At 48.9% G+C, this 21,929-nt stretch overlaps 1 protein-coding gene across 1 annotated transcript in view; it reads right to left on the minus strand.

The window, feature by feature from the left end:
- FBXO32 (F-box protein 32) overlaps positions 1–16,186 on the minus strand; it is a 36,944-nt gene extending 20,758 nt beyond the window's left edge. The window contains exons 1-4 of the mRNA XM_036437201.2: positions 15,714–16,186; positions 8,780–8,892; positions 7,628–7,677; positions 5,869–5,961 (exon numbers count right to left, since the gene is read on the minus strand). Coding sequence (XP_036293094.1) covers positions 5,869–5,961; positions 7,628–7,677; positions 8,780–8,892; positions 15,714–15,829 — 372 coding nt within the window. The 5' untranslated portion in view covers positions 15,830–16,186. The remainder of the gene's footprint in view (positions 1–5,868; positions 5,962–7,627; positions 7,678–8,779; positions 8,893–15,713) is intronic.
- Positions 16,187–21,929: the final 5,743 nt, after the last annotated feature.

A 21,929-nucleotide genomic window follows, 5' to 3' on the forward strand; every position in this document is an offset into this window, starting at 1 on the left:
GCTTAAGTTGGACTCCCCATCTCCTCCAGCGCCCCTCACCTCTACCCTCTGATGCTATGAGGTTGGATGTCACGTGGCCCTCAGCCCCTGGCCCACCATCACTCCCTTCCTCTTCTGTTCTTTCCCATCTCAGGTTTCTCCTCGGGACATTTGTCCTTGCAAAGCCTCCCACCTTCCTCTGCACCTGGCCATCTTCCAAGGAAGGAGACACTCAGATTCTACCTCTTCTGCGATGCTGTCTCCAGTGCTCCCCCCTCCACTCTCCAAACAGAACCAGACTCAACGTGCCATGTCAGTAGCTGTACCTTGTTCCCCAGAGAGGCCCAGAAGCTCCTGACGAGCAGGGGCCAGGCCTTACATGATTCTCAAATGGCTATGGCAATGCTAGGGTTATGGGTTTAATACAGGTTAGGGAGTTGAAAGCATTCGCCCCAAACTATTTGCTAGGTAGGGGGACCTAGCAAGAGGATGCTGCTAACGTCTGGCTAGTGGAGAGCTCTTTCTTTAGTGGACTCCAGGGGCCTTCGGATCCTGGGTCACAGATGCGTAAAATAACCCTCTGTCCTACCCTCAATCACAGCAACTCAGAACAAATGCTCTCAGGGGCCTCTCGCCATGAATGGGAGAAAAGTGCTGAACAGGAACTTAAAACTCTGCTCACCTGTCTGCTGTAGAATAACCCTTGTATTGAGCATCTGGAGTAGCCTAGAAACCTAGGTACTTTTAGTCTAAAATGTATTTCTGAACCTGTGGTGGAATGTGTTTAGATGCTGAGTCCTCAAGAAAAATGTCATACAAAAAACGGGCACACCTTTGGTCCAGCAGTCTCCAAAGTAGGATGGGAAAGAATTTTAAAAAATCAATCTGTATATTTTATTTCATCTTTAATTTCCACTTTTGAGAGTTTTCTGATGCCTGTAATTAGGACCCTAAAGATAACAGAAAAAGCAACCACGGATACTTGTTGAATGCACCAGGTGCTGTTTGAATGCCTTTTACTTGTTTGTAGTCAGTTTAATCCTCACAGCAGCACAACAGCAAATACCACGACCAGCACTGTCCAAAGGTATGTGATTTGCAAGCTGAATTCATGAGTGTACGTACATTGACAGCACATGTTTCCATTACTTATTTACTCTTAGGAGTTCATGGTCAAAGTTACCGCCATCTCGTCTGTCAGCCTCCCCCTGTTTCTTTGGGTGCCCCCACTTCTGTGGGAACCCTCCTACTCCTGCAGTGACCCTGTGGTTGTGTGGGCACCCTCACTTCTTCAGGCAGCCCCCACTTCTACACACACTTCCTCACTTCTGTGGTCACATCCTCCTGTCAGTGAGTGTCCCCACCTCTGTGGGCTCCCAGACACAGCAGGTTCTGCTTATCTCAACGCTTACTCCGACCTAGGCGGCCAGGAGTACCAAGAGACGCAGACTTTGTCCTGGAAAATCGCTAGCAGTCTGATGGGCATTCATGGCCAGACAGCCCTGTGCCCTCACCGATGGTGGTGCCCTGCAGAGGGTCCTCACGATTCCCTACCGTTTCTGTGAGCCGTTTTTAAATGGGCTCATGGCTCTTTGATCTGGACTCCGTTGACCCCTTCCCTTCATCCCTTCATCCCAGCTTCTCAGTCGCAACGGAAAAAGATACCATCAGTTTTAAGATCCAAGAGGCAGAGGCCACCCGCCCTCCCGGGGAGGCCGGCCACCGAATGTGTGCAGCACTAAATCCAAGGTCACGGTGGCAGAGGGGCTGGCTGCCCCTGCACATCACGCCCCACCAGGGGCTTGGCAACAGCACGGCCTTAATGAAAGGCATTGGGTTTGTATCTGAGTCATGGTGCCCTGTTTCAGCCTGTGTTTGCCAAACCGCCAGTCAACTTAAACTGAAACATGTTTTTGGAAGAGGCTTTTAGGAGGGGGCAGGAATGCATAAGTTGCTGGAAATATCCAAATGGACCTGGGGTGCTGATGCAGGGACAAAATAGGAATAAGCACGGGTGTAGGTTGTGATTCTCTGCTGCAGAGGGACAGAGGGAGTGGACAGTGTTCGCTTGTCCTTCCTGACCCGATAGCTATGAGGGTTAGCTCATCCCAGTCAGGAAACTGGGAGGCAGGGCTCTCCAGGACCTTCCTGGTCTGCACATGGCATCTGTGGTGACCATCGATGTGGCCACAGTCTCTTTCCATAGAGAGAGCCGGGAGGACCAGGTCAAAGGCCATCCTAGCATTGAAGCATCCCGTGTGCCTGCCTCACTGTCTACTTAAAAACCTAGTGTGCAAAATATACCGAAACGGGTTTGGCTCAGTGCATAGAGCATTGGCCTGCGGACTGAAAGGTCCCAGGTTCGATTCCGGTCAAGGGCATGTGCCTTGGTTGCGGGCACATCCCCAGTGTGGGGGTGTGCAAGAGGCAGCTGATGGATAATTCTCTCTCATCGATATTTCTAACTGTCTATCCCTCTCTCTTCCTCTCTGTAAAAAAAAAAAAAAAAAAAAAAAAAAAAAAAAAAAAATCAATAAAATGTATTTAAAAAAATAAAAAAATAAAAATAAAAACCTAGTGTGCAAAATATACCATTTGGGCCCCCAAGGAGTTCCGGAGCTTGTAAAGTTGAAAATACACTGGGATCACGTGGTGGATGCATTTTCATAGCCATGCCTGGCACCACGTCAGCTATTGCCATCAGCCCCAGCTGAGGTGGCCTTCTGTAGACCAGCTTTGCAGGTGATTCTAACGGGCAGCCAGGGTTGGGGCCACAGTCACAGCAGGCTCACCTCATGGAGCCATGAGCAGTGTGTGGTCTCCGAGCCCCGCCCAGTTCACTGGGTCCTCACTTTCTCTGGGTCCTGGTGAGTCAGTCAGCACTTCCCTCCTGTGGTTACCCCAGTTTGAGCCCCACCACCAGCCCAGCTCCTGGGATCCTCTCCAGTCATGCCCCCCACAAGGGGAATTTCCAAAATGTGTTGGTCTTGAGGCAATGGTGTAAACCATTTTTTTTTTTTTAAGTGACCATTCATAAACGAGTACGGTAAGCTGCTGCTTCTGAAGACTTCAAGTCATCTTTAAAACTCACAGTCAAAATAGCATTCAAGCCATTGGGTGTGTGTGGGGAAGGGGATAATGTCAACAGGTGTCGCTTGAAGTCAGTTGGGGTACAAATGCCATTTCTATTAAAAAATATAAAACCTCTGCAATTTGTATTCAAAATGTTTGGTTCCAAAATTTCCACAAATTCCCGTGCTGACTGATAAAAATGCTAACATTCTGAGATAGCAGCGCTGGCCATCTCTTTGCTTCCCTCTGCGTCTCTTTTTCTGGAGATGACAGCCAGCAGGAACACAACATGTTTAAGAAATGGACTTTGCCTTTAAAGAGAATAAAACCATTTTTTTAAGGCCTTCAAAGTTGGTTTAGCTTCTTACTGGAACTAAGAAATTGCTGTAGCATCAAGAAACCATTAGGTCGAAGTAGTAAGTGGGGAGAAGGTACTGGCAAGCCACTTTGCAAAGTTGGTTTAAGGATAAGAAGAATGTATGAGACGTGTATTGAGTTCCCCAGAAGAAAGCCTCAAAACGCAGTGCCTGTCATTAAATTGTTTTAAGCTCTTCATAAAAATAACATATTATTTCTCAAATTACAGAGGGCTCTGACAGGGAAGGGGAAAAAAAGATTGTTCTTTCCAAAACAGTAATATTTTTCCACTATTTCGGAACCTAACAACGCTGAACGTATTGGGCGGTTTCTCTCACTTCAAAATTATTTAGGAGAAAGTGCTCATGAGACAGTTTGCATTTAGACACTATCAGACACAGGTTCTTCCTGCTGAGTCCTAGTCAACTGCAAGATCTCCTAGTTAGCTATTATTTTTAAAGCAGAAAAAACATTTTTTTATCAACTTAACAATGAATATCAGCAGCTGACTTTGCATAAAAGTTTCTGGCCTACAGAGCATTTCCATATACAATGCGTTACTGAGTTTCACAGCCACCCTGTGCAGCGGGGGTTATTCTGAGTCCCTCTTACGGAGGGGGAAACTGAGTCTAGAGAGAGGCTGAAACAGTGAAGGCGGTAGGAGCTTTCAATCCTCTGACCCCGGGCCATTTTACTGACAGTCCTCCACTTGCATAAAACTTACTGTGGACTGTGCTGGTTTCAGATCCTCCTTTTGTACTTATGTAACTTCATGACCTTAGAAAACTCGTTTTATCTTGCTACACCTCCATTTGTTTATTTTTTAAAATATATTTTTATTAATTTCTGAGAGGGAAGGAGGTGAGAGAAAGAGATGAAAACATCAAGGATGACAGAGACTCATGGATTGGCTGCCTCCTGCACACCCCACCCTGGGGATTGAGCCCAAAACCTGCGCATGCGCCCTGACCACAAATTGCCCTGTGACCTCCTGGTTCATAGGTCCATGCTCAGCCACTGAGCCACACCTGCTGGGCTACACCTCCCTTTGTTAAAACAGAGGTCATAAAAGCACCTACACGCCGTAGGATTATTGAAAGGATAAAGGAGGATAATGCACGATTGCATGAAACAGAGTTTCCCTGTTGCGATCCTGGCTCCTTTCTGTAATTCTATTTCTTGCGAAAGGAATAACAGGTGGGAAGGAGAACCGTCTGAAAACCGGCCACGTTGCTGACCAGTCTGTAACGAAGACATCAGATCTGGCTCCAACACTGAGGGGATGGAAACTATTCATATTCTTAGCAATAGTGTCCAGACCTTCCTGGCCTGTCTCCAGCCAGCCTGCTCCGGGCTGCAGGCCGCCGTGACCTCCCTGAAGTGACAGAGTCACACCGAGTGACACGAACGTTATCGAGATGGGCTCCTATGTTCAGCACCTTTGGATTGGCATAAGGGCTCAGCTGAAGAGTGGACAGATCTGCTCACGTGGCCCCTTAGGGTGTCCCTGAGATTGGGCCCGATGGAACCAGGACTTCATGGTTTTCATCAGGTCAGCTGGGCCGGCAGCCCTGCATCTGCCCAGATGACAGGTGAACGAGCCGGGCCTCCAGGGGGCCTGAATGTCACCGCGCTGGCCGAGCCTTCGCAATCATCTGACTCAGTGACATGGCACGGAGGAGCACAACAACCCCGGGGAGAAGAAAATAAAAACCAAACCTACCCACGCCCACGCTCCCTCCTACTCCCGAGCCTAAAACCCAAACAGTGCTCCCTCCGGGGCGGCACCGCCGACAAAAACACACAATCCTAAACCAATGAAGAAGCCCTGACTTGGAGGACGAGGTTAGACTCACTAGTACTTGCTTTTCTATCATCATCGTTGGTATTTCGAGACAGCTCATTAAAAACGAAGGGAAAGCAACTGACCCCGGCAGGTGGTTTCGGGTAAACACAGGCCTGACTCCTGCTCTCATATGAGGGTGGAGGTGAGAGGGAGTCGTGGGAAGGAAGCCCTGAGGTGCTCTGACCTCACCCAGGGTCGTGGTGGGGACCCAGAAAGCCTTGGGCTCACCTGCGGCAGCCGCAGTGGGACAGGGACGTGGACGGTGGGAGCAGGCAGAGGTGCAGAAGGTTTCTGAAACCAGCCAAGGTGCCTTGTGGCTAGCTGCAACCCGCTCCCTTTTACCCATGGGGGCCGGGAGTGGCTCACTGAGCATCCTGGCATCCCACCTGTCCCCTGTCCTCTGTCGGGGCCACTCTCAGGGACACCCTAACAACCCACAGACGACCTTGAAGTACGTCGGGAAGGGGGACGTTGAGGGGTCCATGTCTGCTTTCCTCCAAGTTCTCAGGGTCTTAACAAGTTACGTCTTTGGGGGGAACTCCTTGTAGACAACCCGAAAAGACAATTCCCCTTGAGAGAGAGGCTGGGTCAGCCTTCGGGGTCCCGGGACTTACCCGGACGACGTAGTTAAATCTCCTGGAGTCCAGGATGGCGGTGGAGAAGTCCAGCCTGTTGAAAGCTTCCCCCAACGTGCAATAACCGTGGCGCTGGACGTGAGAAGAGGGATGCGGAGGTTATTCCAGAACAATCCACCCAGACCGGACGGAATACACTTGGTGCCTATCCTAGGTAACCATGACCATTTTCTCCCTTCTTGTGCCATGACATGCCTTTCCTGGGACCCCCCGGAGCCACAGATATGGGGGTAGTGGAGCTGGCAGCTGCTCCGGTCAGTGACTCACAGGTGAACACCCCTCTTCGTGACTTGAACCATTTGGGCCCTTGTGCCCTGCACGGAGTAGCCGGGGAAATTCAAAAGTGGCCGCCCACCAGGGAGAGGCGAGGAGCTGGTGTGTGATGTGTGAGGTGGTGGCAGGTGCTTCATGGTAACACACTCCTGGGAGGGGCAGCAGACCTGCCTGCCAGCTCTGCCCACTACCTTGCCTCGCATCGTCGGTACTTCTCTCAGTACTTTCCTGACCATCAGAAGGGTTTTTTAAAAATATATATTTTATTGATTTTTTACAGAAAGGAAGGGAGAGAGATAGAGAGCTAGAAATGTTGATGAGAGAGAAACATTGGCCAGCTGCCTCTTGCACCCCCGCCACTGGGGACGTGCCTGCAACCAATGTACATGCCCCTGACCGGAATCGAACCTGGGACCCTTTAGTCCGAAGGCGGAAGCTCTACCACTGAGCCAAACGGGTTTTGGCCAGAAGGGCTTTTAAGGCTCCTTGAAGAAGCAAACAGTTTTGGCCCAGTAGGTGTGGCTCAGTGGTTGAGCACTGACCCATGAACCAGGAAGTCATGGTTCCATTCTCGGTCAGGGCGCATGCCAGGCTATGGGCTCAATCTCCAGTAGGGGGAGTGACAGGAAGCAGCCGATCAATGTCTCTCTTTCATCAGTTTTTAATCTCTCTATCCCTCTTCCTTCCCCTCTCTCTAAAATCAATGACAACGTATTATTATTATTATTATTATTATTATTATTTTAAAAAGAAGTTTTGATCTTTGACCTACGAACCCATAAGGAGTAGAGAGCCCTGACTCAGAGTCCCAGCTCAGGTCTAGGTATCTGGGTATCTGGGTATATCCCTGACCCTTTGGGGTCTCATATCACAGAGGGAACCAGATGTTCTCCAATGACAGAAAGCCTGTCATCCGCTCCTACTGCCTTGTATCCTAGTTGTCTGAGCACATGATGCCTGTGCAGAGAAAGTATGCCCAAAGCTTATGTAAAGTGTCATGCAAGTGTGTCAACTACAGTCTTGTTCCCTTCGACATCCAGCTCGGTGCCTCTCATGGATCAGGCAAAAATCAGTCTGCTCTATTCAGTGATTAGCCCTCCCAGGGCTAAAACTTAACTGAGTTGAAATCTAAAGAGATCTTAGAACAAAAAGGAGGCACTGTCTTGAGGCAGAAAGGCCTGAGCTTCATAATAATAAATTTGAGGTGGGCATCTTTATACATATTTTTATGTATGTTATCTTACTGAGTGATGGGGGTGGAGGGGGGGACTAGTGGCTTTTGCTTCTCTCTCTGGAGCCCTAGATTCTCATGGTTGGCTGCTCAGTGGGCTGCTCCTCGCCATCACCCACCCCTCAGAAGACAGCCATGATTTGAAATAACATTGCTGCTCCATTTCCCCCGACTCTGCCGGGAAAGGGAAAGGTGTAAAGCTAAGCGTCCTCTTTAATAACAGATGATGCTCACCTCTTTAGTACTTCCTTTGTGAACATAGATCCATTTTTCTTGGTGAAAATCTACAGAGACAATAAGAAAACATACTCAGTTTGAACGTGCCCAAGATTTTAAACTTGTTTCTTTTTCATTTATCCCAAAGTGTAAAAAGTTTCGACAAAAATAAATAAATAAATGAATAATAAATAAAATACAAAAACTCTACGGATAATCTAAGAGGCTGCAAATGCCCTATTTCTGTAGTGTATAGATACCAGAATTACAATTTACTTTGTCTGAAGCACTCCAAATCTTTGATACTTAAATTCAATGTCTCATAGCTCCAAATTAAAAAAAAAAAAAAAAAAAATTGCCAAGCCGGTTTGGCTCAGTGGATAGAGCGTCAGTCTGCAGACTGAAAGGTCCCAGGTTCGATTCCGGTCAAGGGCATGTACATTGGTTGTGGGCACATCCCCAGTAGGGGGTGTGCAAGAGGCAGCTGGTCGATGTTTCTCTCTCATCGACGTTTCTAGCTCTTTATCCCTCTCCCTTCCTCTCTGTAAAAAATCAATAAAATATATTTAAAAAAAAAATCTAACACCCAAGTACAAGTTCGTTTTATATGCCAAGCCTACAACTTGTGCAAGGTCATAAAAAGTAGACATAAAGCAGATAACACAAGGGAACCCTGCGGTGCAGGTGGATTAAACTAAAGACCTGTCATTCCTGCTTATTAACAGAACTTTCTGCTCTCCTTTGATATTCACATACAGCATCCAGAAGAGTTACTAATATTTACACAAGGAAAGAGGGAGAAACAAATCCATTTTCGGAGCATCAGAACAGTTCAAAACAACAGCCTGCGCTGGAATTGATTCAGCTGACTATATCGCTGTATCATAACTAAGTTAACTATGTCAAATATTAAGTGACAAGCAGAAAAAAAAACCACACAAAACACCTCAGCTAGCAACGGACTTTATAAACAAGGCTATAAAGAGCACATTAATCTCGCTCGTAAAAGGCACAGCCAGGTTTCTGAGTGCGAAGGTCCCTGCATCCTCCGTCGATGACACAGTAAACATCGAGGCGATGTCTCACACGAACTGTTAGATTCCCTTCGCCCTCCCCAAGCCAACCGTGACATCTCCAGACAGGGTTCTCAGGCCACAGCGGAGGGCTTACACTGAGTTTTGGTTTTGCAGTTCAGCATGTCCTTCTTTCTCTTCTTGGCCGCCACGTCATAGTTGAGGCTGTTGAAAAGATTCTCCTTGTTGTAGACTTCCTTGTTGCAGTAGCTAGGAAAAACAAGACAAGAAAGGAAGTGCTCTAACAGCTTTACTTTAACACGAGCTGTTTCCCTAAGTAGCTTACTGGTGATAAAACACGCCTCTCAAACACAACAACAAAAACCCCTCCTAAGAGGTCTACCCCGGCACAGACATCCCTCTTTCAGGATCAGATAGTGTCACAGCTCAGTGGAAGGCAGGGATGGGGGCTTCTGCTGCTTTTGAATTTCCAACAGTGCCTGCCATTGTACTGGACTCACAGCCCTGCACCCTCCACACAGGGAGCACAATATTACTTTAAGCAAAAAGGATGAATGGAGGGAGCAGGAGAGGGGCCACTCCCGGTATCCCTGTAATGCACAATGCCCTCATTTTGCAAAAGCACCCTCCCCAAGCTGCTTTTCAAAAAGACAGAATTCACCTGCCACACAATTCTCCTGTTGAACGGGCACCCAAGCTGCTTTAAACCAGCCAGGCCTCTGTAAGCCTTTAACACGTGATCACATTTACAAAAATCCTGCAGAAATGTCCTCTCTCGGAGTTACTTTCTCCCGAGGCCGAGGGTGTTTTGGGCCAGCTTTGTGTCACCCATGGGTGTGTGTTTGTCCACTTGCAGGAGGAGAGGGGCAGAACAAAGGGAGGGCAGAACTCTGAGTCCTGAGAGCTAACGCACGAATTCCAATCAAGGTTGAGGAGAAAGGAAAAATGGAAAGTCATCTGACTGATCCACGATACTAAGGCCGACTCCATTTCTAGGAGACCGAGCTAGCTGTTCAGTTTCATGTAATGGACTAACCCCCTGAGTCAGGTTGCGAGGTGAGGACCTTGGATCCTAAAGGAAACAAGCGGAGTTCACAGCTCACACATTCTAAGGGCTGAACAGACAGAACTGCCCAATCCCCAGGTCACTGGAGGAATCGCAGGGTCAGCCTGGGCCACGTGGATCGTTCCCTCCTAGGCTGAGCCACCATTCGGGAGGGCTGGCAGAGTGCTGACCTGCGAAACAATGTCCCTTCAAGGCCTATCTCTGCAGTGTTTCCACGGAAGGGAAGCAGGAGAAATACTGAGGTAGAATGGGAGGGTAGGTTTCCAGCTCTCCAACCCCCTGGGGTATGTAGGTATATGCAAGGTGGGTTTTAGAATGCCAAGGAGTAAAACATAAATTAGGTGTTAAAAAAAACGACACCACCACTTGCCGAAACCGGTTTGGCTCAGTGGATAGAGCGTTAGCCTGCGGACTGAAGGGTCCCAGGTTCGATTCCGGTCAAGGGCAAGTACTTTGGTTACGGGCACATACCCAGTAAGGGGTGTGCAAGAGGCAGCTGATCGATGATTTTCTCTCATCGACGTTTCTAACTCTCTATCCCTCTCCCTTCCTCTCTGTAAAAAATAAATAAAATTTAAAAACAACAACAACAACAACAAAAATGACACCACCAATGTATTAAGAGTTCTTTACAATTCCCTGAATTCTTCTGCTAAATTTAAAATGTGATTTGATTTATATCTTTTTTTTTTGACAAACACCGATTGAGTCAAATCAGCCACATCTGTATTTTCTCCAATCTGTGGACGTTGTGCAAATGGTAGAAAAGAGGATTTGAAGCAAGTCCCAGTACCCTGTTGCTACAATGATCTCTCAAACAGCACTTCAATGAGTACAATGAGTAACTTGCTAAAATGCTTGCACGTGACAATTCCAACAATATACTCAGTGTGTCTAGTCTCATCGGGATAAGCTTGATGGATAACCAATCGTTTGTTAATCTTCCCTTGCAAGGCCCTGCTAATACCATTTACTGAGCTTCCTAATATCTTTAGCCTTCTTCTTCTCGTTCTGAGAGTCTGGGTATTTTTAGGTTTCAGAGAGATTGCTGCAGAAATGTCCTCGCTCCGAGGTACTTTCTCCTGAAGCCGAGGGTGAGTGTTTTGGGCCAACTTTGTGTCGTACATGAGTGTGTGTTTGTCCACTTGCAGCAGGAGAGGGGCAGAACAAAGGGAGGGCAGAACTCTGAGTCCTTAGAGCTAACGCACGAATTCCAATCAAGGTTGAGGAGAAGGGGAAAATGGAAAGTCATCTGACTGATCCACGATGTACCAAGGCCGAGAACAGCTTTAGAAAGCAGGCAGGCCGTTCTGTGCTTCTTTTTAAAGGAAGCACACACCACACACACACACACACACACACACACACACACACGCACGCACCACAGAGAAAACCCTAGAGCTTAAATCCCACATGTAAACCAAAGCTGTGCTGTTCTGAATCACACATGGAAGGTACAGCAGAAACGTTTCAGAGCCCCGGCCGTAGACTGGGACCTTTCCTCGGAAGTTTTAAATATTTATATTTCACCTTATTCTCTTCTCGTTGAAAACATTCCTGAAAAAAAAAAAAAAAAATGCAAGCCCTTGCTTTCCTCAAAGAAATGACAATAACCTGCCCTAAGCCCGAGTGATTCATTCCCAAGGCTCATTTCAGAAGACTCTGACATAATTGATGATGCTCTCTCACTGTAGAATGTGGAGAAGCTTGAACCAAAGCGGACGCTGTGTACTTTTCTCTTGGGTATTAGGTTCTGGGACCCCCCTCGGGAAGGTCTAGAAAGTATGGTTATGGGGTTTATGTATGATGCCTGCTTATATGTTTTCTTTTAAGCAATAATATACTCAGAGACTATTTTGAGAGTTCAATTATGTCCATTTCAAGGATATGCAAAGCCAATGGGAAATTACAACAGAATTATTTACTTATTTACTTAACAAGAAGAGCCACCACCATTCTGGAACCCATTACATTTATTTATCTATCTATCTATCTATCTATCTATCTATTTATTTATTTATTTATAAAAGCCAAACCACTGACGGAGGTTGCCTACTTCAACCACAGCCAGTCTGTTGCTGTTTTGTAGTCACGTCTCATTATTGCTGATTTGTACAGGCACAGGCCTAGAATAAGAGAGAAGGCCTCTCCCAGCCCTATGAGACCATCACACATTCCAAGATACTTGAAGACAAGTTCAGAAAAGGTGGGAAGATTTCAAAGTAAGATTGTTTTGGCAGCAGAGATAAAGGGAGGGGCAGAAAAGTAAAAGCCTTATTTCTCTTTGTTTGCAACCACAGGCCATTTAAGAAAGCGCTGGCTGCTCTGACGGGCTCTGGTAGAGGAAGGCCAATGAGATTTCTATGCTCATTTGCCGAGCTGCATACCCAAACTGTCCAATGTATATGGTTAGTACAGGGATTGCATGGTAAAAAAAACAACAACCCACCTGCTTAGTGTATAAAGCTCTCAGAACAGAGCCTTGCTCACAGTAAACACTCATAAAAATCTCAACTATTATTTTTCTCTTCTTTATGCCCTACTCATCCAGGGCACCATGGTAAACTTCCTGCTTCCTGGTTCAGCCTCAGCTATACTGGAAAGCAACGTTGAACTTTTCACCTGCAGGCCTGGAGGCCTGGAGAGGGTGGCTGTGGCTCCCCTGAGACTGCTCACCTGGGAGGGCAGGGAGGGGTAGGGAGGGGGGTTGTTGGTGAGAATGGCTGTCTCAGGTGCCTCTACCAGCACTTCTTTGGATCACCCAACTCATTCTGAGCTCTTTTTTTGAATTTTAAATGTGTCCCACCAAAATTTTTGTTTTGTTTTGAGGTTTTATGATTTATTTATTGATAGTTAATCCTCACCCGCAGATATTTTTACACTGATTTTTTAGAGAGAGGGGGAGAGACAGAGAAACATCGGTGTGACAGACACATTGGTTGCCTTCCGCACTTGCCCTGATCGGGGCCGGGGATGAGCCTGCCACCATAGTACATGCCCTTGACTGGAATAGAACCCGGGACCCTTCAGTCTGTGGCCCGACGCTCTATCCACTGAACCAAACCGGCTAGGGCTGTCTCACCAAATGTAACACTTGTCATTCCTCCTCTGTCTTGCGTGGTTTTTGAGAAGGGGCCCTGCGTCAGGCATATCTGAAATCCTCCGTGATCTCATTTCAGGGCACTTGGCAGCAGTGGGCTTTGTGACCTTCGGCGGCTGGAGGAGGCCAGAGCCTCGGGTCACAGAGAGCATGGCCAGCGGAGCCCAGGGAAGGTGCACTGGGCCGAGGACTAAACACTAGCCCCAGGCAGAACACTCCCAGGGCACACCTCACCCCTGGGCTTGTTGGGGCAGGCCGCTGAATGGGCCCCGGAATAAGAGAAGTTACCCTGTCTCTGTAGTCCTCTGTGCTACAATGCCTGCCCCCCCCACACCTCCCCTTTCCTTTCTGAAAGGGACTGCCTTTTGTTCCCTCCTAACAGGAGAGGCATTCAGCCTCACCTGGGGAGGCGGGCGCTCAGCCCAAACCTGACATCACAGGGAAACATCACGAAGACAGAAAAAAACAGTGAGGATATTTGAGACGTTAAACTCGGGTCTCAGAAGGCCAGCCTCTTTTCAGAAGTTGGCAGACTTCTCATGCTAAGCAAGGAAGGGATTGTTTACAGTTGCTGGGGGGAAAAGTACAGGGCTCCACAAACAAACAGCCAGCCAGCTGCTTTGCTAGGAGCTACCGAGGGATTCCTGCCCTCTGACTCAGCCCAGAGCCATAGGCAGTCGCTGTATGGATCACCGGTTGTGATGATGACGGTGAGGGCCAGCTGGGGCTCAGAGGGAGTGGAGTGGGAGGAAGGAAAGGAGACTCCGGAAGGGCACTCTGTCTGGGTGTAAGTTTGTGCTAAGCTAGAACCACCTTCAGGTCTCCCATGTGATGGAGAGAGAGGCACTCCTGCTTCCTGGGAAAGGGAGTGATGCCACCTCGTCTGGAGCAGGGACAGAGGGAGCGTTTCTATGAACCAGAGGCCCTATTTTGAACCCTCTCCTGCTGAACCCAGTGGTCTGCTTCCCACCAATTATATTTGGGTGAGTCACTGAGACATGGCTCTCTAGAAAGAATCTGGACTGTTATGCAGAAATAAAGTACCAAATATTAGGTCATCATTCTGAGGCATGAGGAAGAAGGAAGGAATCTTCTCTGCAGGACAGAATAATTTAGGCATAATTGGTAACCGGAGTTCCCAAAAGACACAGTCTGGTGAGAACAGGTGATCTTTGTGTTTCTCTCTCTCTCTCTCTCTCTCTCTCTCTCTCTCTCTCTCTCTCTCTCTCTCTCTTAAAAATATATTTTTATTGACTTCAGAGAGGGAGAGGGAGAGAGACAGAAACATCAATGATGAGAGAGAATCATTGATCAGCTGCCTCCTGCGCGCCCCCTACTGGGGATGGAACTGGCAACTAGGGCATGTGCCCTTGACAGGAATCAAACCCGGGACCCTTCAGTCCACAGGTCGAGGGTCTATCCACTGAGCCAAACCAACTAGGGCCACAATGTTTTTCTGAAAGTAAATATCTGATTTTATATAAATAAAGTTTCTTTGCAATGCTCCCCAACCTGCCTAGGATCTGCCCACAGGCATCTTCAACATAGAGGTCAATGTGTCTTGTCTCTTCCGGACAGGCCTTCAATATCAAATACTGTTTGTTTTTTGTTTTCCCCCACTGGGAGACAAAGAGTGTGATGCTTTACAAATCACATGCAGATGGGCGGCTCTGGAGGTCAAGCTGTCAAAATCACCTGTTATTTTCTTGGTAGTTTTCTTAAAATGAAGTGTCAAGAGGCCAGCCAAACAACCACGGGTTTCTGTAAGTGGGAACCTGACCCTTACAAAACTGCCCATTGAGGTCAAGTCAAGGAGGGAGGGCAGGGGTTTTAACCAGAGAGGGGGGGGATAAGGCACCCAAGGGTGACCCGGCTGCAGAGACCTCCCCCCCTGCCCCCCCCCCCCCCCCCCCCCCCCCCCGCCCCGGGACCCACTTTCATTGCTCTCCTCGCCTGGGCCAAATGCCAGGGATCTGAGAGTCAACGGCTAAGAACCAGACCTCAGTCAGCGCTTCTGTGCCGTTAGCCACGCAGACCTCCTGGTTCAGCGGCCTCGCATTTCCCACCAGACAGGGCTGCGGCGGGACCTCGAGGCGCTCAGCTGAGCCAGGCGGGCTTTCTGCATTTGGCAAGCACCTCTGACACAGGGGTGCACACCCTGTGCAAAGAACAGCAACCCACAGCGCCACGGAGGAAACAGGTGCAAATGGCTGGTCGTCTCAGCAGCAGGAGACTTGTGGATTTCACCTTCCTCCCCGTCTCCTCCTGCTCCGCTCTGCAGCCCCCACTCCTGACCACCCGCCCGCCCTGCAAGCCCTGCAAGCCGGTGCCCGGGGCCATCTGGCCGCCCCTTCCTGGTTACTCATCCTCCCACCAGCCCGCTCTGGTCGCCTCTGCGTAGGAAGAGCCTGGCGGCGCTCGGGCCGGAACCCTCATCCAATGCCGTCACCTGATGCACCCACTGCGCTGGGGCTCCGGGAGCCCCGCCACCCCAGCCCCCCGGGGTGTCCCACTCGCCCGCGCCCCTACACTTGCAAACTGCGCCACTCCGCTGTCCTTAAGGCAGGGCACCCCTCCAGTTGTGTGCTTACATTTGAGTGTGTGTGGAGCGTATCTGCGTTCGCCCTCCCATGCACAGGGTCCCGTAAGAGGTGCCCGCTTGCAGACGCTGACCTTGAACCGCAAGGAACATCCCATCCCGGGATCCCGTGCTCTCACAGCCTCTGCACACACCAGACACCCCCCTCCCATCTCCCGGGCCGGGGTCTCCTCCTCCTCACCCTATTCCAAGCCTGCCTGACCCCCATGCACCCCTTCCCACTCCTCCGCCCGCGTGTCCCCCGAAACCAGCCGGGGGGCCGTGTCGCAGGGCTGGGAGGAGGCGGTGGTGGCACATCCGCTCACCTGCTGAGGTCGCTCACGAAGCCGCCGCTCTTCTCGTCCAGGAAGCGCTTCCAGCCGTCGGCCGTCTTCACCCAGCTCTGCCCGGGGGACCGCCAGTCCTGCCCGAGGAACGGCATGGCCCCGCGCGGCAGCCCGGGGGCCGCACCGGCCCGCGGCCTCGGGTTCGCGCCGCCCGGGCGGATCTGGGCGCTCGGGGTGCGGGGGATCCGCCGCGGGGACCGGGCTGCAGGGACCGGGGTCGCGGAAGGCGGGTGTCGGGGTGCGGAGCGGAGCGGGGTGCAGGCGCGGGCGGAGGGCGCGGGGCGCTGCAGCCGGGGAGGGTCGCGGGGCTGGCGGACTGCGGCGCGCGGTCCCGGCCGCGCTATTTATCCGGGCCGCCGGCTGGCTGCGGCTTTGTTGCCGGAAGAGCCGCCCGCTTAGCCCGGCCCCCGGCGCGGGGCCACGTGGCTGTGTTTATGGGCTCGGCTTGTTTTCCGCGGCGCCCGCGGCTCCGGCTCCGCGGCTGTTGCACAACCGCGCGCGGGTGGAAACTTGCAGCCGGGCTGCCAGGCCCCGGCGCCCGCGACCGCCCCTCCGCCCGGGGCCCGCACTCCCCCCCCCCCCCCCCCGCCTCTCCCCGGGCGCAGCCCCCGCCGCCCCGGGAGCAGCACCCCATCCTCCCGCCGCTCCCGGCCGGCGGGTGCAGCTTGGAGGAGGCCGGAGAGGCGGCTGGGTCGCTGCGGGGCGGGACGAGGAGGAGGCGCAGCTCCCTTCCACCCCGAGCTGTCAGGGCAGAGCCAGGCCGGGCGCAGCGCCGCCGGGGCGGGGGAGCCTGGGGGGAGCAGCCTCCTGACCCCTTGCAGCCCAGACCCCGCTCTTGGACCCAGGAGGGCCAGCCCCGCACCCCACCCTGCCCCAAGAACTGGTTAATGGGGTCCCAGGTCGTTCTCAGGCTTGTTTCCCGGGTGACAAGGGAACGAGGAGAGGAAAGGAGGCCGAGCGGCATCCGCTCCCTGCGGGCTGGGGGTGGAGAGGAGTGACAGTCCCGAGCCCACCATGAGCGCCCTGACCCCGCACAGCCGCCAGGGAGCAGGTTAGGGGAGTCCTGGCCCCGCGCGCGGTTCCAGCCTCCTGCAGGGCGCCGGGGCTGGGCTTTGGTCTTGAAGAACCGCGGTATACCCTCCTCCCCTTCCCACTGTCCCGATCCGTTGGGCTATTACGTTCTCTCTGGGAAATATCGGGTCTAGTAATAATTAATGTCGTTTTTAAACATTCGTTTAAAATCTTGCTTGGCGTTGACTTGTATTGACAGAACCTTCAAACACGTGGTATCTACAGAACGTGTGAAGTGCAATTAACAAGTTTTGCTTGAAAAAGTTTGTGTTTGGTTTGGTTTTTGTTGCAAAACTAGGGCTAAGAAGATGGCGGATGAAGAGCATATTCGGCACTGCATGCTTTACGAGTTCCAATTAGGAAGAAAAGCAAGTGAGGCTGCAAAAAACATCTGTAGTGCTCTTGGTCAAGATGCAGTTAGCGCCAGAAAATGCCAGCGTTGGTTTGAGAAATTTCGCGAGGGAAATTTTTCGTTAGATGACAAGAGTGGTCGAGGCCGTATGTCCAATTTTGATTAAGAAGCTCTTCAAGCTCTTTTGGTGCAAAATCCTCAAATTACCCAACAAGAGCTTGCGACAACTTTAAATTGTTCACAAAAAACAATTTCCAATCAATTGCGTGCACTTGGCAAAGTCCAAAAGTTTGGAAAATGGGTTCCTCATGAGTTGACCGACAACAACCGTAATCAAAGAGTCACAATTTGCAGTTCGCTCCTCTCTCGTCAAAACCGTTTGCCGTTTTTAGAGCAAATTGTTACCGGAGATGAAGAATGGGTGCTGTATGTTAATTTGAAAAGGCGGCCTCAATGGTTGGACAAAAATGAGGCTCCGTAGCCCACGCCAAAACCTGACTTGCATGCGAAAAAAGTGATGTTGTGTGTTTGGTGGAATTTTAAAGGAATTCTTCATTATGAACTTTTACCATCTAACCAAACCATTACAAGTGCAGTGTATAGTGCCCAATTGGAAAGGTTAGCCCAAGCTTTAAGAGAAAAAGAATCCGCGCTGATTAATCGGAAGGGCGTAATTCTTCACCACGATAACGCACGACCGCATACTGCAAGAATCACTGCTGAAAAACTGCGCCAGTTGGAATGGGAAGTTCTCCCTCAACCTGCATATTCTCCTGATATTGCCCCTTCCGATTACCATTTGTTTCGTTCTTTGCAAAACTTTCTTCTTGAAAAAAATTTAATAATGAAGAATGCCTCAAAAATGCATTGACCGAATTTTTTGCATCAAAATCACAAGAATTTTACAACAGAGGGATTAAAATGCTTCCTGAGCGTTGGGCACAAGTAGTAGAAAACAACGGCAACTATATTGTTGCTTAAATTTTGTTGTTTAAATAAATTCGATTTTAAAAAAAGTATTAGAAAACGACATCAATTATTACTAGACCTAATAACATGGCAAGAGTTTTCGTCTTGGTGAGGGTTAAGGGAGAGGGCTCAGAAACGAACTGTGAATGCAGAGTGAGGCCCCCAGAGAAGGTTAAGCCAATGGCTTACCCAGGTCACAAGGCCATTTGTTCACAGCCCTTAGTAGGATCTGAAATTAAACTGTTTGCTTTCACTTTCAGGGGTGGGTGGGTAACCATCTGTCCCTCTCTGCGGAATGTCAACTCCACGAGAGCTAGTCCGTCCTGTTCAGGATGCATCCCAGCACCTCACCAGGCTCAGAGCGTGAACAGGGGGATGGATGTGAGAGGCTGCTGGCGTCAGAGCAGCCTCCTGTCCTTCATGGCTTGTAGTTGCGGTGCTTCACAGTCTGAGCCGTTTGGTGATTAGATCGCACAGAGCAGTCACAACAGAGTGGAAACCCCCTCTGCTAGCTTCCCACTTGATTCATCCAGATCCCTTCCTCTGCAGCCATCCACACCTTCCACTCCACCAACTCTGTGCACCTTGCAAAGATCGTTTTGTGTAACACTCCTCACAAAATCCTGGGAGCTGCGTATTGTCGTCTCCACTTTACAGATGAGAAAACTGAGACTCAGGAAAGTTAACTAGCCTGTTTAAGAACCCCCACCCCCCAGCTAGCTGAAACAGGTTTGGCTCAGTGGATAGAGCGTTGGTCTGCGGACTGAAAGGTCCCAGGTATGATTCTGGTTAAGGACATGTACCTTGGTTGTGGGCACATCCCCAGTAGGGGGTGTGCAGGAGGCAGCTAGTCTATGTTTTAGCTCTTTATTCCTCTCTGTAAAAAATAAATAAAAAAAACACACACATAGTCCCCCACTTAAATAGCTGTGTGGCCGAAACCGGTTTGGCTCAGTGGTAGAGCATCGGTCTGTGAACTGAAGGGTCCCGAGTTTGATTCCGGTCAAGGGCATGTACCTTGGTTGCGGGCACATCCCCGGTAGGGGGTGTGCAAGAGGCAGCTGATCGATGTTTCTCTCTCATCGACGTTTCTAGCTTTCTATCTCTCTCCCTTCTTCTCTGTAAAATATCAATAAAATATCAATATATTAAAAAAAAATAGCTGCGTGACCTTGGGCAAGTTACTTAACCTCTCTGTACCACATTTCTCTCATTTGTAAAATGGGAATAGTGATAGTAGCTACCTTAAAGGGTGTTGTGAAGATTTATTGAGATAATATGTATAGAGCACCCATGATGGTGTTGACACCAATGGTAGTCATAATTATTATTTTTATGCAAAGTTGTCACCTCCATCTCTGACGTCCCTTAAGGCCCTATCTATCTTCCCCACCGTATTTTAACTTTTGGGGTCATGGAGCATAGCTCACCCAGCTAATTTCCAGCTATAGGAAAATGTGTTGATTGGAGCAAACTGTACAACTAAATGATAGTTTTCATTTCATTAGTTATTGTTTATTACACTTGGACTATGGAAACGGGTCTTATTTGGTTCAGAACTCTAGGTTATTCCAAGGTAGACCTGGTACAATTTTAGCTTACTCACTGCCTCACGAAGGCAGATTAGAGAAATTGTGAAAAGGACTGAAAAACTTGGATACATAGGAAATGCTCTGTTGTTCCTAACCAAAATGGCATTCGTTTACAGCTTTGACCCAGGAACTGGCCACTTGTCACTGAAATCTAATGATGTTTGTTTTTTCTGAGTTTCTCTGTCTGAAAGGGTGTGTGTGTGTGTGTGTGTGTGTGTGTGTGTGTGTGTATGTGTGTGTGATTGAAAAATACTTATCAACAGTAGCTGTTAGTTAAAAATAACTTTAGCTGTTGGGTGGGGCAGGGTCTGGAAACAGCCAAATTGTTGGCTCGCCCTGTCCAAGTGAGAGCCACATTTTTGAAGGAAGAGCTGGAGGAACTCAGCATATTAAATCCGACTTGTCAGTATTGTCACGAGGAATGCATGTTCAACGCCACAGCCATTAGCATGTGACCTCCCACCCAGTCTGTCTAGGGTGGAGCATCCTCGAAACAGTGTGAAGTGCGTCTGAGAGGTGTGTTTGAGCAGGAACTGCCGGCTGCGTGTTATTTTTGCGTCTCTGGCTGCCATGAATCTGTCAGACACATGTCACCTAAAAAATTCGTATTACTTTAATGAGAATCATTTGGTATTCCTCAAATGTGGCCCTGGTTCTGTTTTTGAGAGAGGGTTAAGGACATTTTGTTATAATCCTCCTGCTTTCATAGCCCAGTTGTTCAATTTGAATGAAAGTTCTCATTTTCATTTGCAGCCAAGACTGCTAGCTTTTGTATACTACAGGGAAGTGATTGAAACCACAGCATTTACACCAGCAACCCGGACTTTCAGTGTCTTTTTAAAAAGCACAGTTTTAAAAATGAGGATGTTAAATTTGTCATGATGAGCTTGTTACATTTATTATGGATGTAAAGCTTTAAATACTGTGTTAGTGCCTGAAATTGAGTAAAACAAACCTATCTACAACCCTTCAAATGGTGTCTTGAACGGTTTAGTAGCACATTTTAGTGTTGAGATTTCTCCTATGCAACAAAAGCTTGGGCTAAACCTCACCCAGACATTGTACCTGGTAGTTTATTTACTTCCATCACTAATGTTCACAGAACTTTGCAACGTAGGTATTTTTATCCCCATTTTACAGATGCGGAGACTGAAGCTCAGCTATGTGTAACCACTTACTCAAAAGTCTGCTTGAAATCAAACCAAACTTTTAGAAGTTACCTACTCCAATTCCCTCCCTTTTCCCAAGAGGAGGCTAAGGCCCAAAGAAGAGAAACTCAGTCAAACACAGAGCCAGTTAGTGGCAGTCCTGGTGAGTGGGCACCATGAGATCGAACCCAAAGGTTAGAGTATTCCGTGAATCTTGCTTGCCGATGCCCCGAGAAATGTAACTTTCAGAGTAAAATTCAAATCCTATGATGTACACATTTCAGGGATTGGATAGTATTAGGACTTCTCATCAACGGGTTTGGTCCAAAGGGTACAAGAAAAGCAGTAAAGGTTTCTGTGCCCTTAAAGAGGCTACTCTTCAGTGTCAGCCAGGATCCCAGAGAAAGAGCAGACTCGAACAATCGGGTGCTTTGTGCGTCCTTACCTGGCCATCAGATAAATACAGATCCTCAGCTTGTTATATTTTCACAAACCATAGGCACTGCATGTTGGGACTTGTCAAGCCTAGTGATTGGAGAAGAGGTTTCTGAGTCACGTTAAATGTGTTTCCTCATATGAGTCAGCTACTGATGTGTCAGATTCTGGAGAAGTCACTTAACCTGTTCAGTTTTAACATGTATTTACACACATGTGTTATAGAGATGGTTGTATGCTTCTGTGACATCATTGGCAGAAGGGCAATCATTAACAATAATTACAGATTTTCATTGGGAAATAGAAAAATACAATCTCTCATTCCTCCCCCCCCCACCCCTTTGGGTGCTTTGTATATCTCTGCCTGCCTTAAACCCATCATTTCCCCCCAGAAAGCAAAAGTCTGCAGATGTACTGTGTTCACTGCTGTATGTATGCCGGATGCCTGGCACATCTGAGGTGTCAGTGTATGTGGAATTGAATGTTTAAGTTGTGGGCCATGGGCTGAAAACCATCTTACTGTTTGTCTCAGCTGATTCCATAGCAATAAAAATAAAAAAGAGCCCATGATTTCTTTGAGACAGCGGTTTATTCATTTCAGGAAGAAGAAAGTAATTTAACAAGAAGG

Source organism: Pipistrellus kuhlii, unplaced genomic scaffold, assembly GCF_014108245.1.
Source record: "Pipistrellus kuhlii isolate mPipKuh1 unplaced genomic scaffold, mPipKuh1.p scaffold_m20_p_14, whole genome shotgun sequence".
Lineage (NCBI taxonomy): Eukaryota > Metazoa > Chordata > Mammalia > Chiroptera > Vespertilionidae > Pipistrellus > Pipistrellus kuhlii.